This window comes from Eublepharis macularius, chromosome 11 (assembly GCF_028583425.1).
Source record: "Eublepharis macularius isolate TG4126 chromosome 11, MPM_Emac_v1.0, whole genome shotgun sequence".
NCBI lineage: Eukaryota > Metazoa > Chordata > Lepidosauria > Squamata > Eublepharidae > Eublepharis > Eublepharis macularius.
In genome coordinates, this window is record NC_072800.1 from 84,861,197 (window position 1) to 84,879,935 (window position 18,739).

The window sequence follows — 18,739 nt, forward strand, 5'->3', positions numbered from 1 at the left end:
TGATCCCATACAAGGTTTCTAAAAATGGGGAAATTGGTTAAAAAACACTGGAGGACTGGGGTTTCTGTTCTGCCCAAGTGGGAGGAAGGAGGAGTGCCTTTGCATATGGCCAGAAAGTAGATTTTAAAACTGAAACCCATCTATAAAAATAGGGAGGAAAAGAGTTAAAATCACTTCTAGGTACCTGAGAATCTGGTAGAAGCAGCATTATATGATCAAACCAACTGCCAGTGGGACCCACTGAGCTGTGAGCACCTAAGAGGATGCCATATGGCATCTGAGTCGTGACAGGAAAAGGAAACAAAGAACAGGGACAGCCAACCAAACAAGCAGGAAACTATAGGACAGCACTGCTGGGGCTGGAGTTGCTGATCCTGGGTTAGGAAATTACTGGAGATTTGGTGATGGAACCTGGGAAGGACAGGGTTTGAGGAGGGACCTCAGCAGGGTATAATGCCCTAGAGGACACCCTGCAAAGCAGCCACTTTCTCCCAGGGAACTGATTTCTGTTAGTCTGGAGATCAGTTGTAATTCCTCCAGGCCCCATCTAAACATTTGAGATTTGGGGCTTGGTGAATGTAGTGCTGATGCAGAAGAATCCCTGAGGAAGATCAGGGACGGTGTGGTTGGATGACCCTTATTCTGGCTTCCAGCATGTTGGCAACTAAGTTCCATAGCCATGAGTAAGATATAGGATTATTCCCCTCTTTTAGCCATTAAGCCTTCCCAATAAAGGGTTAATGATAGGCTAAGAACTCCAGGTGCAAACATTAGCCCCAAGCCAGCGCGACTCAGCGGATTGCCAGCTGTCACTAATCCTGGAAGTCCACACCTAACAGGCCGAGAAGAGTATCAAGAAGGAAGTAGTAGCGGCAGCAGCAGCAGCAAGGGCGCTCCATCAGAGACCAGAAGATGCTGTGTAGTTAGGCTGAGGGGCATGGCCATTGCCCTAGGAAGCTCCCCCACCACAGACTAAGAAGGATGCAAGGAACCTGGTCTTTTTTTCATGGGCTGATTTTAATTACACCATGTTCACTTAACCAAAATATCTTGCCTCTGTGAGTTTTCCCAACCATCCCAACCCCTTAAACAACCCCTGCCTCAGGCAAATCCGCTCTGATAGAATAGTGAAGTCGCAACCAGGCTGAGCAGTCTCTCCCAGTTTACATTCTGAAGGAGAGAGGAATCTCCATCAATTACTACTTATCAAGAAGATTTTTACCTTGTCTTTCAGCCCTCAGAGGACCCCACTGAATTTAAAACACACAAATTAAAATATCATCTTAAAAGCCATTAAAAACCAACACATCATTAAAGCCATTTAAAATAAATGCAAAAGATAAAAACAGTTAAAATTATCGCACAGACATGCCATGATTCCTCAAGAGGACCAAGCTTACTTACAGAAATTGTAAACCTTGCTGAAATATAAATATGCACATTCCATTCTGCGTGAGTGTTTATTTAGTGTCTTTTTTATCTGGCATGTCATCCAAGCTAAGTTGCATAAAGAGTTCTTCCTCATTTGGTCTTCACAACAGCAATGTAAGGAAGGGGAGGCTGAGTAACTGGCCTAAAGGCGCTGATTAAGTTTCATAATAGGGTGGAAATTCAAAAACATTTACCACGACCACACAGAAAAATAAAAGTACAGTTTTGTCTACATATATACAAATGTTTTGTAAAGAATACAACAATGTACTGTTGACAAGAACCTAATTGTAAGGCCTGGCTTTACATCTGTAATTATGCAAAAGATCCATGTCTTTGTAAAGTAAGTTTCATTGGTGAGGGACCTTCTATTTTTTTAATGTTACAATTTCAAGTTCAAAAATAAAATCCAATCAAAACACAATCCATCAACAGGGGGAACTGCACTATAACGCACAGAGTCATAGACCTCTGGATGTTGTTAGGCAGTCAGTTTTCATGGCTGTCTAGAACAAATGCATTTTCAAAGATGGTGTTGCCCTTCCAAAGATGGTACTATTTTGGTTGGCCACAATAAGAAGGCACCACACTACTTTTGCTTTCGAAACAGAAGAGTCTGAAGAGATTTCAAATCAAGACATATAGTGCAATCCTAAGCAGAGTTACTCCAGTTTAACTCATTAAATGGTCTTAGACTGGAGTAACTCTTCCTAGGATTGCACTGCTAATGAATTCCTAATGCATGCAGAAGAGATCAAGTTAGTGCCAATCATCTGATCTGCTTGGGAAAAGGAAGAAGCAATCCCTCCTCTCCACCCAGAAAAGTTTACTGAGGCTCATGGAACCTACTCCATGTACAAAAATCCGGGTGGGGTGGGGTGGGGTGGCTGCAGAAAGTAGAAGAACTTGATGAGATAGTGAAATATAGAGAAATCCTAAGCTTCCAAGCTTTGAAGGCTGCATTCCTGAAGACACCTTCCTGGGAGTAAGCACCACTGAGCAGATTTAAGAAAGGAATCCTAAATAAGTAGGTCTACTCAGAATCTGACTCAAGCCTATTCAGCTAGGCTTACTCCCAAGGAAGTGCTCTTAGTATTGCTCTGTTAGGATTGTGTCTCAAATCATGGCTTAGAAGGGTGTGTTTAAGACTGTTCTAGAGAAGCTGTGCACCTTTGTTCTTTCTTTACATAATTTATAGCCTGCCTTTCTCACTGAGACTCAAGGAGGATTACAGTGTGTCAGCAGGGCTAATCTCAGGACACTGAAAGAACTAAAAATGGTTAAAAATTTAAATGTAAAATCAAATGTTAAGTATGTTAGAAAACTCAATTTTGATTTTATTAATGAATGTTATATAGTCCGCCTGTTTTATTGAGCCTCAAAGTGGATTACAGTGTGAGTTAGCGCAGTCACGGACAAGTCAATAAGGTGAATTAACGTTGCTATTAAAATTTCGAATTTAACGTCTGAATTTAAATTTTCTAATTTAAAAATCAAGAGTGATGTTTTTGTTTCGATTTAGCGGGCCGATTTTAACGGAGAGTTTTAGGAGCTTTTCAAATAACGCGCATGAGAAATTTGCCTCACTTCAAATTAAGGCGTCAGGATTGCGCGCCCGGCCCGCCGAAATCGTTGCGCGCATGCGCCCCTAACGGCCAGTCGGGTCTCGAGCGGCCACTTACGCCTCCCCCGCACGGCACGCTCTCGCATTTCCTCACAGCGCAGCTGCGCTCTCCCGCCTCTCAGGAAGAAACGCCCTCCTCCTCTCCCTTTTCTCCCTCCTCTCGCTCTGAAGGTCAACCGAAGTCTTAAACAACGAGTCCAAGGCCCTACAGAGCCAATCCATATCCGAGCGTGTGTAGGAAACCAACCAATCGGGCTCAGATATTGAAATAAGCGCGACGCGAATTTGAAAAAAAAAAACTACACACACAAACACACGCACGCGCGCGAAGGCGGGGCCACCCTGAGGGAGGAATGACGCAGCGAAATTTCCCGACCGCCGGCCGGCCCAACGGACATATTTCCCCCCTCCCCGTCCCGCGCCGTGACGCCATGACGCCGAGGCGTACGTGAATGAGCGGCCGGAGCCAAAAGGGAGCGAGCGGGCGAGCGCGCGTCACGTGAGCAGGGAGGACGCCGCCGCCTCCCTCAGCCCGTCAGTCCCGCGCGGTTCGCTTCCCTCGCATGCTGCGCGCTGCCGCCCCCTGACGCCGCCCCGGCCTCCCCCTGCCTCAGGCGGGCCCTGCCTCAGAAGAGCGGACCAGGCCCGGCTAGGCCGCCGCTTCCCTCTTCGCCTCGTCCCCCGGCGGCCGGCGCCCTTGATGCGGTTCGGGGCCCGGCGGGGAGAAGATGCCGCCCTCCAAGTCCCGCAAGATCGCCATCCTGGGCTACAGGAGCGTGGGTGAGTCCGGAGGAGCCCGCCTGGGGGTGGCCGAGAAAAACCTGGCAGCGCTGAAGCAGGTGCGGCCCGAGGAGCAGCCGGCGCGGCTCTGCCCGCCCGCCCGCCCTCAGCCGGGCGTTGCTGGGGGCCGCTGGGGAGGGAGGGAAACGGGTAGTCCGGGCTTTAGAGCAGGGGGCCGCCGGCAGGCAGCAGCTTCTTCGTCTCGGGACAGCCAGCGCCAGGAAGGCTCTTTTGGGGAGGAGGGGAGGGCTGGGACCGCTTCCCGCTTCTGCCGGATCTGTGTTGGCGTGGATGCGAATCCGGCTTCCAAAGAGGTGGTTTAAGGTAAGTAGCCGTGTTGGTCTGCAGTAGAAGAGCAGAATTTGAATCCGGGGCCCCCTTAGGTGTGGAAGCTTTCGAGAGCCAAGACCTCTTGCAGTAGAACTGTGAGGTTGAGTCCCGCGGCACCTTAAGCGACCAAGGAGATTTTCAGCATGTTCCAGAATCAGAGCTCCCTTCTTCCGATATAAAAGGAAGGGCGCTTTTATCCTCTGAAAGTTTTATTGGTCCCTAAGGAGCCCCTGGACTTCAAGCCAGTTTGTGAGTGGAGTGCAGGGGCACCCTTAAACACTGACTAAATTCATTCCCTTGTAAGCTTTGATGAGTTAGAGCGAATGGGCGGTTGGCTCCAGGTCAACAGCATTCCATGTTGCAGCAAAAAAGAGGGAGCCAAGACTCATATGGCTCCTTCAGAGAAACCCGTTTTTATTTTCTGCTGAAGCTTTCCGGGACTAGGGGTCTGATTAAAATGAGACTTTTGTTTCTCTCTGCGTTTTGGAAAATAGTTTAATAAGGGATATTGAGCACCTGGCAGGTCGAGTCTGCTCTCATTTGTCCCCCTTCTTTCTCTCCTGCTAATCATGTACCTGAGGTAGCGCCCCTGAAGATTTGGGTCCAGTAGCACTTAAAGTAGCATTTGGCTTTTAAGTGGTACTGGACCCAAATCTTGCTCTTCTACTGCATACTAACTCAGTTAGCCACCTGACACCAACCTCTGAATTTTTCATACACATAGCTGGTGCTATTGCCACTACAACTTTGGCTTATATACATGAGATCAAGGTAGTGACCCCGCCCACACTCTTATTGACCTAGTGGGTCACTTTCAGAAGACCAAGGCTGAGCTCCATTTTAATCCATACGGTTCCTCGTTGCCACTCTAGTTTGCTCACAGTCACTCTAGTTACATGTTCTGCATTGAATTAAATTGTAGTCTGTTAGTTCCTCCATCATTTTTACCTAGTAGCAACACAGTCTGGTGAAAAAGGCTTTAAGAAATATTAGGTGAAATTGTACATGCTTCCTCAGCTTTATAACCCAACCTTCCTCTGTATGTTCTCCCCCCCCCAAATTGTGTTTTCTGTTTAATTTAGTTGGGTTTATTGATTGGAATAAAGCACTGATCTAGTTGTGCATGTGCTCCTCTGTGCTTTTTGGAGGGAGGGGGTTAAGTTGTTTCCCTTTATCAGGAACTGATGAGGATATCTTTGAAGCTATGCTAATCAGGCAGCCTATTGCTTAATAGGGAAGATGATGTGATTTCTAGCTAGCTGTATCTTATGATCTTGTGGCTGAAGGATCCCCTTTTTGTAGTTTTCTAAGGGCAAAGTTAGTATGTTTGGCACTTGATAGAAACAGAAGTGATGTATTTCTTCAATCACTGCCTAGTTTTCCTGACCCAACCCCATGAGGGAGAGATCTACATTCTGTTGCCTGTGTTAAATTTGGACTTGGGTTCACCTCTGCAACCTCAGTGGCATGTTACTGACAATTCACTTTCACCCCTGCTTCACTCCTTGTGAAATGGTAGTAAGAGATCTACTAGTCAGTTACAAACAAAGTTAGCTGCTCTAAACTGTTGAAAGAGGGTGAGAAGTGATGTATGTACTATTGGCGTTGCTCATTTACTTGTGTAAAAAAAATCTGTCAGTGTTTGCTGTGTGTTCTGTTAGAGATATGGTAACTGGAAACCCGACAGATGACCTCACCTGTAATGTTTAGGGTGTTTCTCCCTTCACTAAGGTTTCCCTTAGTAATTTTCATGATACTGTCGTATGTATGTTCTTCCTGCTAGTGACAAGGTGGATTGTTGCTAAGCTGGGATATCTCTTCACATTCCCAATCTTCAGAAGATGCTTGATGCTGATTTTAGTTAACTGGGGCTTTACTGTAACAGTTGGTTATAGGCTGAAGTCTCAGTCTGTGCTTCCTCTTGTGAATCTTCTTACCACCCTGCATACTTCTCTTACAAGTGATCCAAACAAAGCTTTCCCAAACAAATCAGTCATTTTGAAACCGATCAAGGTATAAATACTGTTTTTAAAGGCTCTGACTTCAGACATAGCTTTGCACATTTTATAATTGCTTAGGGTGGATTAGACTGGCGTTCTTGAGGTTTTCATCTCGCATTGTCCTGCGTTAGATTAGACTGTTCAATCATTCTACAGTGTAACAAAGTGGAAAGTGCCTTTAGGTTGAGATTTTGTTGTAGTCTGGACGAAAGCAGACCCAATGAGGAACTGAAGCTCAGTCTAGACAAGATAGTGAGGGCGAGAATTTTCTTGGGCTGATTGATAGTAAAATGAGAAGTCTGTGGGGACCTGGGCTGGAGGTCTTCAAAAAGCTTCCCATTTCTAGCAGCCGCCTCTGAACAAGCCATGCTCAATTTTCAATCCTAGAGAATTCCACGTTTCTCTTAATCTCTTTTCTTGAACTTTTGGCAGTTTTAACTAGTAGGTGAAATAGTAAGGAAGGTAAACATATAGTAAAGGGCGTGACTTGAGTTTCGTTTCTTGTTTCTCTTTGTTGGTTATTTTGTATAAATGTGACTGTGATAGAGCATGTGGAGTAGCACTGTATTTTTGCTTGCATTAGAGTCCATGGTTGGAGTATCATAAACGTAATTGCCAGATAGTTATTGACAACCAGGAATTTCCTCCTGGTGTGCACATCAGTGGAGGAGCACAAAGTAACAGACCCACCCCTTTTCTAAGCTCTCCATACCTTGCACAGATTCCCTCTCTTCTGCCCTTAAGGGCCAATAAACCTTTAAATGCTGAAATGATGGCATTCTTCAGGCATTCTGTTGTAAACAAGAGTACTGTTAAAGAGCAAGGTGACTTGGTCAATAGCTCAAAGTCCAGTTAAACGTATAAACAAACTGAGCAGCAAGTTTGACTGTATTGTAAGCCATCATAGTGTTCAGCAAAACTAAAGCCGTTTCCTGCTAGAGTAAGAAGGTGGTCCAGTGTTAAAGTCCTGACAGTATTATGACAGTATTTCATAGTGTATTTTCTAGGTGTTTAATCTGTGTGTTTGTGTTAATGTAATACGGATTTTAAGCCATGTGTCAGAATATATGAATCATAAATCCTGGTCATCTAATTTGTCATTTCTGTTCTAGTGACTAAAATATTAACAGTGCACCTTCATTCTTCAGTCTGACCATGGTGATACCCAAAATACTTCAGAGAATGTAATGTTTAAATAAACAGTAACATTTGGTTTTTATATAGGCTTGTGCTTTTGGGTTAACCGGAAGTGTATGTGGCATTTATGTGAAGCTGGCTACTATTTTCATATACACCAAGTTGAGCAGGCTGTTTGATTGCCATGACATGAGGTAAACATACTTGAACTTCAGCAGGAAAGCATAATAAGATTGACAATAATAAAAGCTTTGCTTTAATATTGCAGTCTTCAATTCAGAACCTTTTCTCTATTCAGATAACTTGTTAACCATAAATGTTCATCTGGTATGATATCATTCAATATATTCTGTTGAGTTGATGTAATAAATCTGGTTCCCATAGAAATTCCTTTTCCTGGTGACTTTTCATGGGGAATCTAGGGGTGAAGCAGATGTAAGATGCTGCTGCTACATCATGGCATTAAAAATGACTTTTAGCCTCAAAGATCGAGGCACCTTGTCAAAGTAAAATAGGTATCCCGTAAGATTTGCTACATGTCTGAACTAAGTTCTGTTGCAGCCCGCTTCATCCCCTCACCTCTGTCTTCTGCACAAAGATCATTAGAATCTTAAACAGAAGAATACGCTGAAACCTCTTTATACAAAAATTGGTCAGATAGTCAGTTTTTAAAGGAGTGTAACTGAATGCTGGCATTTAGCCTCAGTATTCAGCCTTCACTGCCAGGGGGCAGAAGGTAGTCTCCTGTGAGGATCAACTTCAGAGCAAGAAGCTCCAAAGCTGAAGGAATAAAGTACCTTGTGGACAGAGAAAGCAAATTGGTACATAAGTATAGGTGTAGTATGTGATTCAAGTGCTTGGACAGCCTGAAAATAGTAATTGTGCAACATATTTCTGTGTATTAAAGGGACATGGTATGCTGAGACACTTTACTGGCAGTCAAATTTTGAGGTGGGAGAAGGTCAGAAGATCATAGAAGATCTGTTAGCTCGAAGTCTCCTTTGTCAGTTCTCAAAGAATCAATGCAAAGTATTTCTTTAAAAAATGCTGGCTTGCACTATCATGAAATTGAATTACATGGCTTAGTGGGTATTCTTTTGTTGACTGTATCCATTTTGGATTATGTACCCAGAAGCAGCAAGCACATAAATTTAAAGAAAAATATCACTTAATATGTGAGTAGATCCTGCATCTAAAGTTGCTGTATCTTATAGGAATTTCTGCTGACAGACAGCTTAAAAACAGTTATTTTGAAGTCTTCTCGTGATGGAGGGTGGTTTAACACTGTGTTCCTGTGGTAGTTGAGATCTTACTTTTGAGCAGAATGGCGACTCGTGAATGGTAGAAGCTGAAATGCCAGCTTTAATTAAAAGCTTCATTTTATGTCTTCCTGTCATCTAGTGGCAAATCTTACTGCAGTGAACTTGTTAGTGGTAGCAGTAAACACTAGAGGCAGCATGCTTGACTGTAATATCAAGCTTTTGCAAAGGTTGTTTAAGGACACTGTGCTAGAATTAACTCCTGAGTTGCTGGCTTTGCAGCTGTTAGCTTTTTCTGCTCACGTTTTCACAATGCTTGCTCGTTAATCTTTGAACATTTTTACATGGATTGTGTTGCTTAAACACAAAGTCCTTTTCACTCTTGTGCATGTACAAAGATTTTCTTTAAGCATGTTGTATAATCTACAGATTCAGATCTTGACATAATCAATTATTGGACCCCTATGCTATAGAAGCCTCAGATATTTATTGCTCTGACAATAAACTTGACACTGTCAAATTCATCTTAGCCCTGACCTTCCAGTTCAGTATATGTGAAAAATATTCCCTCACTCTGTTAAGGTTCACTTGCAGTTTTCTTGTGAATCAGAGGTCTGTGGGCTTGTGTATCTTGTTCTTTTTATGTAAAATAAGCTCGTCGAGCTATATTGCAAATGCTCTGTTAATATATTGCACCTTCTCTAAAATGTCATTTGTGTGGCATCCTGTTAAAGAAAGAAGTGTCAGTTCTGGAGGTGATAATCAATTTATGTAAATCTAAGCTTACACTCAGCCAGTGTTCAGTAGAATCTAATGAGTGGGAGGGGGGGGGAAACCTGCCTTGAAACCCATTTTTCTTTGCTTGGTTTGGGTACATAATGTGGAATTTTAATACATTTGCATTGGTACCCCCCTCCCAGCAGTAGGCATACTAATATTTTGTCAGAGACTTCTGCTCCTACAGGGAATTAGAGGAATGACTTATTAATTCAATTCAATTTATCTCTTCCCTTCTTGTGGGTTTGGTAAGAGATCATCTTAAGAGATGGGGAAAGCACAAAACGTAATGGCTCAATTAATATGTAAATATAGAGATTAATATTAGCCCTTCCTTATGACCACTTAATCTTGGCCATAGAATGCCAACTCATATTAAGTCTTGGCAGTTTTGGGTATTCACATAACTTGGGAAGGGAGGGGTCATAACATGGGAGCACTTATCTATATTTCCTCTGCATTTTTATCCTCTCTGAACATGATGTGCAGAAGATAAAATCAAAAACATACTAGTTAATTCTTTGACTACCACTACTTCCTTCCTCTGGGATGTGCTAGTGGGTTGGAATGAATACATGGGAAGTCTTTAATTTGTGCTGGCATATGGATAACACGTGAAATGGCAGAAGTCTCCTATTCAGAAAAGAGTCCTGCTGATTTTCTTCTACTTTCTAAAAAGCACAGTGCGGGTAAGATATCCTGGGAGGGGCTGTTTATGATATTGGTCAACTTGCTTGTCAGATGGCTTAGAGGCAGTAAATTTGGCAATCGAATTTGCAGGTGGCTTACCTTGAAAATAGGGCGGCAGTACAGATACTAAAGCTGTAATCTTGAAAGGCTGCTGAATTTTGCTTCAGCATATGTCTTCCCAGTCATCAAGAGCAGCCCTGTATCAGAGTATTACATCCAGTAGATACGGAGAGATGGTGGCTGACTAGACCTGATGTGATAAAATACTTCTCTCCTTTCACAAGATGGTGCTTCTGGAAGTCATACCTGGCCACTATAGCTGAATAAGCTGCTGTTGTGGCTACAAGTCTAAGACGGGGAAAGCATAAACTAGAATACCCAGTGACTACATAACTACATGTGGTTGACTTAGGAAACTAGCAGGTGCGTTGCCTTATATGAATGCCCTGGACCCACTTTCTCCCAAGACCTTCCTACCCGTGCATCAGTCTTCTCTGTATTTGGTTTATCATCTTGCTGGGTCTGCACTGTGGCCTAGCTCTGGATAAGACCCTAGAATTACGTTGGAAGGGAGCAAAAGCAGTTCGGGGCGGGAGGGGGGACTGCTTGTGTTTTAAGGTATTGTATCGAGGGCTCCTTCTGGCATTTTTGTCCCTGAAGAGTTTCTGATGATTTGGGCTTGAGTTTCTCAAGCAGCAGCACCTCTTCCCTTTCCTGATGCCAAGTGGAGTGAGGAGATTTTCAAAAGCAGTTTAGTATCACGTGAGATTTTGTTCCTAAAAAATCTGTCTCAACATGGGGCATGACCAGATCCCAGTAGTTCTTCGGAAAACATTTGTTTTAGCTCTGTTTAGGTTTTTGATATCGCCAAGGAAATGTCACCAAGGAATGAGGTCTGGGAACCAAGATTACATGTCTGTCAGATTTACACTCCTGTGCACACTCAACCTGGGTTTGGAAGTAAATCCCATTATTGAGACTTACGATGAAACCAGGATAACATTGTGCCGCATATGTTGTAGCAGACTGGCAGTCTGTCTTTCGGGTCCATCAAGCCATTTTTTATTTCTGTCTGCTTTTTAAAAATTCCAGCAGGCTTTATCTTTTGGGCTGCATGTTGTTCTCCCCAACTTAACGCATCTTCCCTTTGTATGCTCTCAAGTTTTTCTTTTGTGGTTATCAGAATTTACAGATACTGGTTGTATTTATTCTTTTCTGTTCTCAAACCAGGAAGTTTATTATAGGAATCTTTTCAACCAGCAATCATTGCTTTAAGCTAAAGAGAGAAGCTGAGAGGTCATTGTTCTGTGAACATTCTCATACCTTTACTTACATGCAGGACTGGAAAATCTTTAGTATACAATTACCAGAATTTGGGTGCAGGTCATTGCCTAGGAATTTACCATCTATCTTTTGCTTCATCTACAGTTGGCACTTACAATGCTGTCTATAAAAATTAACAGAAAAGACAATTGGTTGGCTGCAATACAAAATTGTGTAAAAATTTAAAGTCGCAATGATACTGACATGGGGGTTGGCAAAGTGAACAGCACTTAAAGGTAATGAGAATTGCCAGTAATCTCTGCAGTTCATAGAAGTTCTTCTCCCATGGCAGGAAATTCAGGACAACTCCTAGGCATTTAATGGAATGCCTGCACACTTTATTACGTTCACTGAACCTAAAGGCAGATTACACAATACACATGTAAAAACAATGGATTTAGAGCAGTATAAAATCAATAAACAGATGTAATGGGATTACAAAATTAGCACAGTGTGCCAAACAGTATGCTATATATAGTAAAATAGTATAATGCAAATTAAACAAAACTGGATTACAACAGTGCAGTTATGTATACCGCAGCCTTCCTAACATTTCTCAGACATTAACTTTGACCCCATTTCCCATATAAGTACAATTAGAAAAGCAGTGCAGCAGTGTATGTTGCATGAAACGGACACGAGTGTGAGAACCGCCTAAAAGTTCAAACGCTATGGTCTTATTCCCTTTGAAACTTAAAAAAACACTTTGAAACATTTCTCAGTAACTCAGATGTATATAGATGCAGAGGAGTTAGCTGTGTTAGTCTGTGGTAGCAAAATCAAGAAGAGTCTTGATTTATATGAAGACTAGATGTATATGAAGACTTGATGTATATGAAGACTAGAAAGGGGAAAAAATCCTATTCAAATGTCCGTTTTCTCCTCCAGCAGTCTCCACACACACACACACACTTTTTTTTTTTTTTTGCACTATTGCTGCTTTTCGGAGTTGCCTGGAAGGTGTCTTAAGGAAAAGTAGAACAACATTAGAGCTTGTGTTGTAGAACTGATAAAAGAAGACCAATGTACTGTCCTTTTAATTTTGTAATGGATTGAAACAGACAGAGCTTCGCTTGAAGCAAAACTGTCTTAGTGTATAAAATTCTGTGGTGTTACGGATAATTTTGTCGTCCAGTGCAGTGGCTATTAGAGCTAGAGCACCAAGGGAAGTGTGTCAAATATTTATTTCATGAATAAAGATTGCAAGAAATTATTGAAGTACAGAGATGAGGCTAAAATGCGGTGATTCTTGCTGGGTAATTTCTGCAAAATAACTTCGGGTGAGATTAGATGGCCGTATTTGGGTGACAAAATAGATGCTGCCTGCTTTGCGTATTTCATCTGAACATGGGCACATCTGTGTCTAAGCCATTAAGCACCTTTGTGGTTTGCATGCAGGAAGCAGGATAACAAACTGCCTGTTCTTTCTTTCCATCACAGGTGCTTGACTCACCCTTTTAGATCTGGGAAAGGCATCTGGGTTAGTTTCATACGGCAACCACAAAGGCATGTTTTTTCAAGCCTTGTAATCAAGTAATAGGCAAAAAACCCACAAAGCATTTGGAAGTACTTAAGAGGATTTTTTTTTTAAATTCTCCTCTGTATAGAAATTCAGAAGCTATTTACACTTCTGAGGAATTTATGGTGGAGAGTCAAAATAGACGCCGTCTAGTACCATTGAGAACCTAGGTGGTTATAGACCTGTAAGCATAACAGTTCCTTTTTTTGAAATAGATTGCAAAACAACCTCCTCTGTTTAGAAATCTCTCCTGCACAGTTTTTATCAACAAGCCAAGAGAGAGCAAGAGATAAAAGTGCCAAAATGATTCTGATCTTTTCTCTCTTCCTCTTGTGCCTCTATCTCCCTTCTTGCTGCAAGGGAAGAGGTTTGGGGAGAAAGAGGCCATGAGAAACTAGGCTTGAGAGAAGGCTAAAGAAAGCTAATGCCCAAGAGGCACCCTCTCCCTGTTGCCATTGCAACTTCCTCAGTCTTCAGAAAACCAAGTGTAGGCAGTATTGGGTCAACCCGGAAGCATTCTTATATAAGTATGAAATTTGCTTCATGTTGCTTTGCTAACTGCAAAAACTGATTTAAGTATCTTACTATTGATACTTTTTATTAAGCGCTGCCTAGATACTTGCGTTTAAAAGCCTCTTAAGTTCATCATCAGCTGAATAAGAATCAGTTTTTTACAGATATGTTTTCATGTAGCTGTGTAGATTATAAGATGAAACTTGGGCCCCTTGCTTCCCTTTCCTCTACCACTTCTGCTTTTTGAAATTGACGGAATTGAAACTGAGGTCACCTGTGGATTCTCTCCGATTTTCCTAAACATTCTAAAGCATGAGTTGTTAGCTGTGTGTTGCCAAAGTGAAGTTTGACGGCTGTCCCAGTTGTGATTCACAGACGGTAGGATAATGTGAAGACAGAGCATGCCAACCGTCTTGGTATAGGCAGACATAAAGGATTCAACTTCCTTTCTCCCCCCTCAAAATAGAAGGTTGTTGGGGTGGGGGAGCTGTTGTATTTTATCTTATCTGGCTGTGATTTTTGAATGTATTGCAATGCCATTTGGCCAGTTCTGAAGTATTAACTGAACACACTGCTTGTCTGCCCACACTTTATTGGCAGAGAGCCTAGAAGCGCGTGTTACGTAAGTGGCATCTTCTGTAATGGTATTCCTTTTTTGTGCTAATCTTGCTTGCATAGTACTGAAAAGATCATCAGCTTGTATTGTTGATCATATAAATAAATAAATTAAATAAAAATAAAATACGTTATGGTTCCCATTTCTCTTTTCGCTTTTCTGGAGGGCATAACACTCTCACTAGTATAACTTGTACAGTAATCTGGTCTCTTAACTTTATTTGCCACTGAAAGAGCAACTCTGCACACCTGAGGCAACCCCAAACTTCAATAGGGGTGTGTGTGTGTGTGTGTGCTTCAGATTTGGGTTAAAGCTTGGTGGATGAAAATTGGATTTAATCCAAATAAAATGTTTGGGAAAAAAATGTTTTTGTGATTTCAATCGTTGTGTTATTTTTATTATTTATTTCATTCAATTCCTAGCCTGCCCTCCCCGCAAGCAGGATCAGCTCAAGTTACGACAATGTTATGGCATCCGGCGAACAAAAGTATTTATGCACAGATGATTTCCATAACCCATGTACAATATTTTCTGTCCTTCTAAGAACGTCTTGGAGTAGCAGTTGTATTTGAAATGTGTCCAGAATCACAGGTGAGGGGAAAGTGGTTGGGAAGAGCTGCAGAGGGGAAGCAGCAGGCAAGAGAAAAGATCTCCCCTTTCCAGTGTTTCAAGGATGGGGGAGATTGCCCTCCTCACAGCCTGCCTCTGTCACTGAAGCAGGTGTGGGTGGGGACGAGTATTCTTCTTGGGCAAAGAAGTCAGCATTCCTTTGCTTCTTTCAATGGAAGATATGATTATCTACCTTCTGTCTACACTTATCTGGCAATTCTCCTTTTATTGTGTTAGCAGTATAGAATGGAGGTCCTGCTTTGGGTGCACCCACTGCCAAAGATGGGGTGGGTACCTGCCCTGAGATACGGCTGCCTTTGTGATGGCCCCTTAGTTATGGACTCTCTTGCTTCAGCTCTTTGCCTGGTACTTAGTTGTCTTAGTTTTCAGTACCACACAGTGCAGTCCTTTATTTTTACTCACATTTTTGTTGAATGTTTGAATCTGGGGTTTTTTTGCCCCTGTATATGTCTGTAAGCTTGTTTTATTGATCGTGTGTTGTATGCTGATTAAGCTGACAGGCTTACAATTTTTTACTTAGCTGTTTAAACTGTTTGTTGAATTGTTTTAGTCTGTAAACTTTCTTCAGATTTTGTTTGGAGATGCTGTTGCCTGAAGTGTGGTGGTAAACTTTTAAATAAATTAACATTGTATGAGTGTGAAAAAAGCTTGTCGTTCATAAACGCATCAGGCTTCTTGTCCTCTATGCTTTCGTACCCCAAGGGGTGCACAGCTTAATATACTGTTGGCTAATATGTGGGGTATAGTGGTGGTACATTTGATATTTAAAAATGAAATTAATGTTTTAATATTGGAAATACTTGGAAATGCGTAAAAATACCAACATCTGGCTTTTCTGGGTGGCTGCGAGAGAGGCAGCACCCTGAAGGCGTCGGGCACTGGAATACAAAGTGGTTGGGAGGTGCCTTCCCACTCCAAAGAGTCCAACACCAACCCTCTATCGAATGCGCATCTTTGCTCCTAATCATGTTGTTGCAAAGTCCCGTTTCTGGTACTTTTTTTCTCAGTTGAGGAAAATAAAGAAATCTTCTGGGGAAATTGTGTACTGTGGACAGGTTTATGAGAAGTCTCCCCTGAAAGTTAAAATCTTTGGCATCTGGCTGCGCTACGATTCTCGCAGTGGAACTCACAAGATGTACAGGGACTATAGGGATCTGACAACTGCTGGAGCTGTTACACAGTGCTATCGTGATATGGGTGCCCGCCATAGGGCCCGTGCTCATTCAATTCAGATTATGAAGGTTGAAGAGATTGCTGCTAGCAAGTGCCGCAGACCAGCTGTCAAGCAATTCCATGATTCCAAAATTAAGTTTCCTTTGCCACACAGAGTTCTGCGTTGCCAGCATAAGCCATGTTTCACCACCAAGAGACCAGACACATTCTTCTAAATACTGTCTTAGTTCATGTGCTCTGGATATCAATAAAGTTCTTGAACACTTAAAAAAAAATACTAACATCTGGTACCAGGATGGTCTGAAAGTGGAGTGATCCATTTGTAACCATCTAGTAACTATTGATGGTTCACGTTCTTGTAAGGGGTACTGTGCGAGTAGACCATGATCTGATCCAGCAACATATTTGCGTTCTTTAAGCAGTGTGCATACTTAAGATTGTGTTATGTGGGTAGACTGTGCCTTAAGACATCCCAAGTATAAAGTCGTGATTGAGATCATAGTAAAACAAGGTATACCATGCAAGATGGAAGATCAGCCCACATCTCTTGCTCATCTAGTGAAAGATTGCTCTGTCTGTTCATTGCCTCGGAATATTTTTAAAATACATCACATCTCCGGGCCCCAAATGCCCAGCATATCTTGTGGCCTTTGCTGTAGAATTGTTGAATGCTGTCACATAGGAGGCTGGCTCCAGCTGCTAGTACTCAATAAAGAGGGAATTAATTGCTGCAGTGCAAAGAAAGGTTCCGCTGTTAAAAACAAAAATCCTGATTAGCTAAGAAAGACACGAGCTATTTCTAAGTGAAAACGAATGAGATATTGTCCATCGTGCTATTGCCAGCTCCCTATTTCAAGACTGAGATTTGTTGGCTGATGGTCAGCGCATAGTTGGAACACAACAAGCTGGACAATTGCTGTAGTATACTGTGTAAAGAAATGGGATTGCTTGTTAGATTGGGTAAAGCCATGTGCTCATGTGATTGTATGTAAATACTTTTGACTTGAACAGAGATTAGGGTTTCCATATCTGCAAAATAAAACTAACTCTTGGAAGGTTTCACAGCCCACCTAGTTCTTTAAACCACTTTCTGCTTTTTTATTTAACTGTCAGAATAGGTCTTTGAATGTGACTGTTGAAGTTGAAGTCACTATTGTAAGCATTAAAATGCCATAAAACTCAAACACAAATAACGTAGTTTTGTGACTTCACTGACAATTGCACAGCAAACATTTGCTGAAATTAAATCCATCCATTTGTAGAACTTGGGAGTGGATGACTGAACTCTTCTATAGCTATTGTTTTTCATACACTGCCAATATCAGTACTTTGTGATACCTACCTATAGGTACTAAACTAAGCAAATAAATGAACTTGACACTTAAGACTTCTATCTGTCATGTTCTGGAAGTATGTCACAGCATGAAAATGTGAGTTTTGATACAAAACCCTTGTTTTAAGTTCTGACTATAGTTGGGTACTTTTAACTTTGGATATTTTGTCTGTGGGTTTGAGAGTTGGTTGAAATATTACACTGCTATGACAAATTCCTTAAGTGAGCATGAATCCTTGGAAAGTAGAAGGCAGATGTTTGAGTTCTTGTAGCAGAACATCTTTGGACTTCTCCTTGGCCCCCGTGTTCCCCCCCCCCACAGATCCCATCTGTACAGTACGGTTAAAGGAGTTGGATACTTGTTTTCAGAAGGTTACATTTAAAAATTGAGGTTTTCTTACAATAATTCTCATGGCAAAAAGTGCCATGTTGGTGTAGTGGCACGCCTCTTACAGAGACTGGTTGCCATACAGGTATATTTTCTGTTTTAGATTGACTGACTTGTCTTTCAGTTCTTCTTCCATAAATGGCTGATCTCCGATCACAGTTCAATAAGTTTTTGCTATATTATAGTCTTTTTCCATCTAAACATCTTTATTGCCTGTTATTTTAGTGTGGATGATTATTGGGTGGGTATGGGGCCCATTCTAAACTGGAATGCATATTGATCTTTTTATTGGAACAGAAGTGAATTTAGCACCATGGCCTCTGCCTGCAGTGAGACAAATGTTTTCCAGAGATGCTATCATCCTGGAGTTCCACTTGTTTTCATGAGTCAGAATGATTAGCCAAGTCTGCACAGATCAGTTTTGCCGGTTCAGTTCCCATACTGCACCAGATTTGCCGCCATGAGTAGTAACTCCAGCCACTATGTAGCTTTCCCCTGGCTTTCCTGGGAGCACGTATACCACAACTTTCTTTAAAAATCCGCTTTGCTGTAGGCTGTTTCCCGTGTATACTCTTTATTCCGTTTTTGGTATTCCTCCCTCTCCTGCCAGCCCACTGCATTGTTTTTTTTTTTTTTTTATAAATTTTTTATTTTTCATAACTACAAAACACTACACCAGACTATCACAAGGAAAGGGAAGAGGGAAGGGACAAAGGGGAGTGGAAAAAGAAAAAGGGGGGGGAATGAACTACAAACACTAAACACTACACTTCAATGTTTCCCTTCATACTGTCATAATACAAAAATAGCTCCATAGAATAATGATGGAGTGGTTAATCATACAGAGAATAAACATTTCAAATTCTGATTAAACTTTCCTCCCCCTTCTGGGTCCCGGACGCAATTCTCTCTGTGCAACTGCTGTTGCAATGCTCTCCTCTTCCCCCCCCCCCTCCGGCTCCTCCTTTTCTTCGTTCTTGGTGCAGCAGAATTCTGGGTTTTTATTCTCAAAATCCTTTAGTTGATCTTCTGATAATATCTTATAGGCCTGATCTTTATATCTGAACCATATTCCTTCCGGGAATAACCATTTGTACTTTATTCCATGGTCCCTCAGAAGAGCTGCAAACTTTTTATATTTAAAACGCCGTTTCCGGACTAGAAATGGAACGTCCTTCAAAATCTTGACTTTCAAACCCATAAAGTCCAAATCCGC

At 41.9% G+C, this 18,739-nt stretch overlaps 2 protein-coding genes across 2 annotated transcripts in view; both read left to right on the plus strand.

Moving 5' to 3' along the window:
- The first annotated feature begins 3,498 nt into the window (after positions 1–3,498).
- RHEB (Ras homolog, mTORC1 binding) overlaps positions 3,499–18,739 on the plus strand; it is a 40,640-nt gene continuing 25,399 nt past the window's right edge. Inside the window, exon 1 of the mRNA XM_054991397.1 lies at positions 3,499–3,835. Coding sequence (XP_054847372.1) covers positions 3,784–3,835 — 52 coding nt within the window. The 5' untranslated portion in view covers positions 3,499–3,783. The remainder of the gene's footprint in view (positions 3,836–18,739) is intronic.
- On the plus strand, positions 15,481–16,077 carry LOC129337581 (60S ribosomal protein L18a-like). The gene has a single exon (XM_054991398.1). The coding sequence runs from the start codon at positions 15,574–15,576 to the stop codon at positions 16,015–16,017; it is 444 nt and encodes a 147-aa protein (XP_054847373.1). The 5' UTR covers positions 15,481–15,573; the 3' UTR covers positions 16,018–16,077.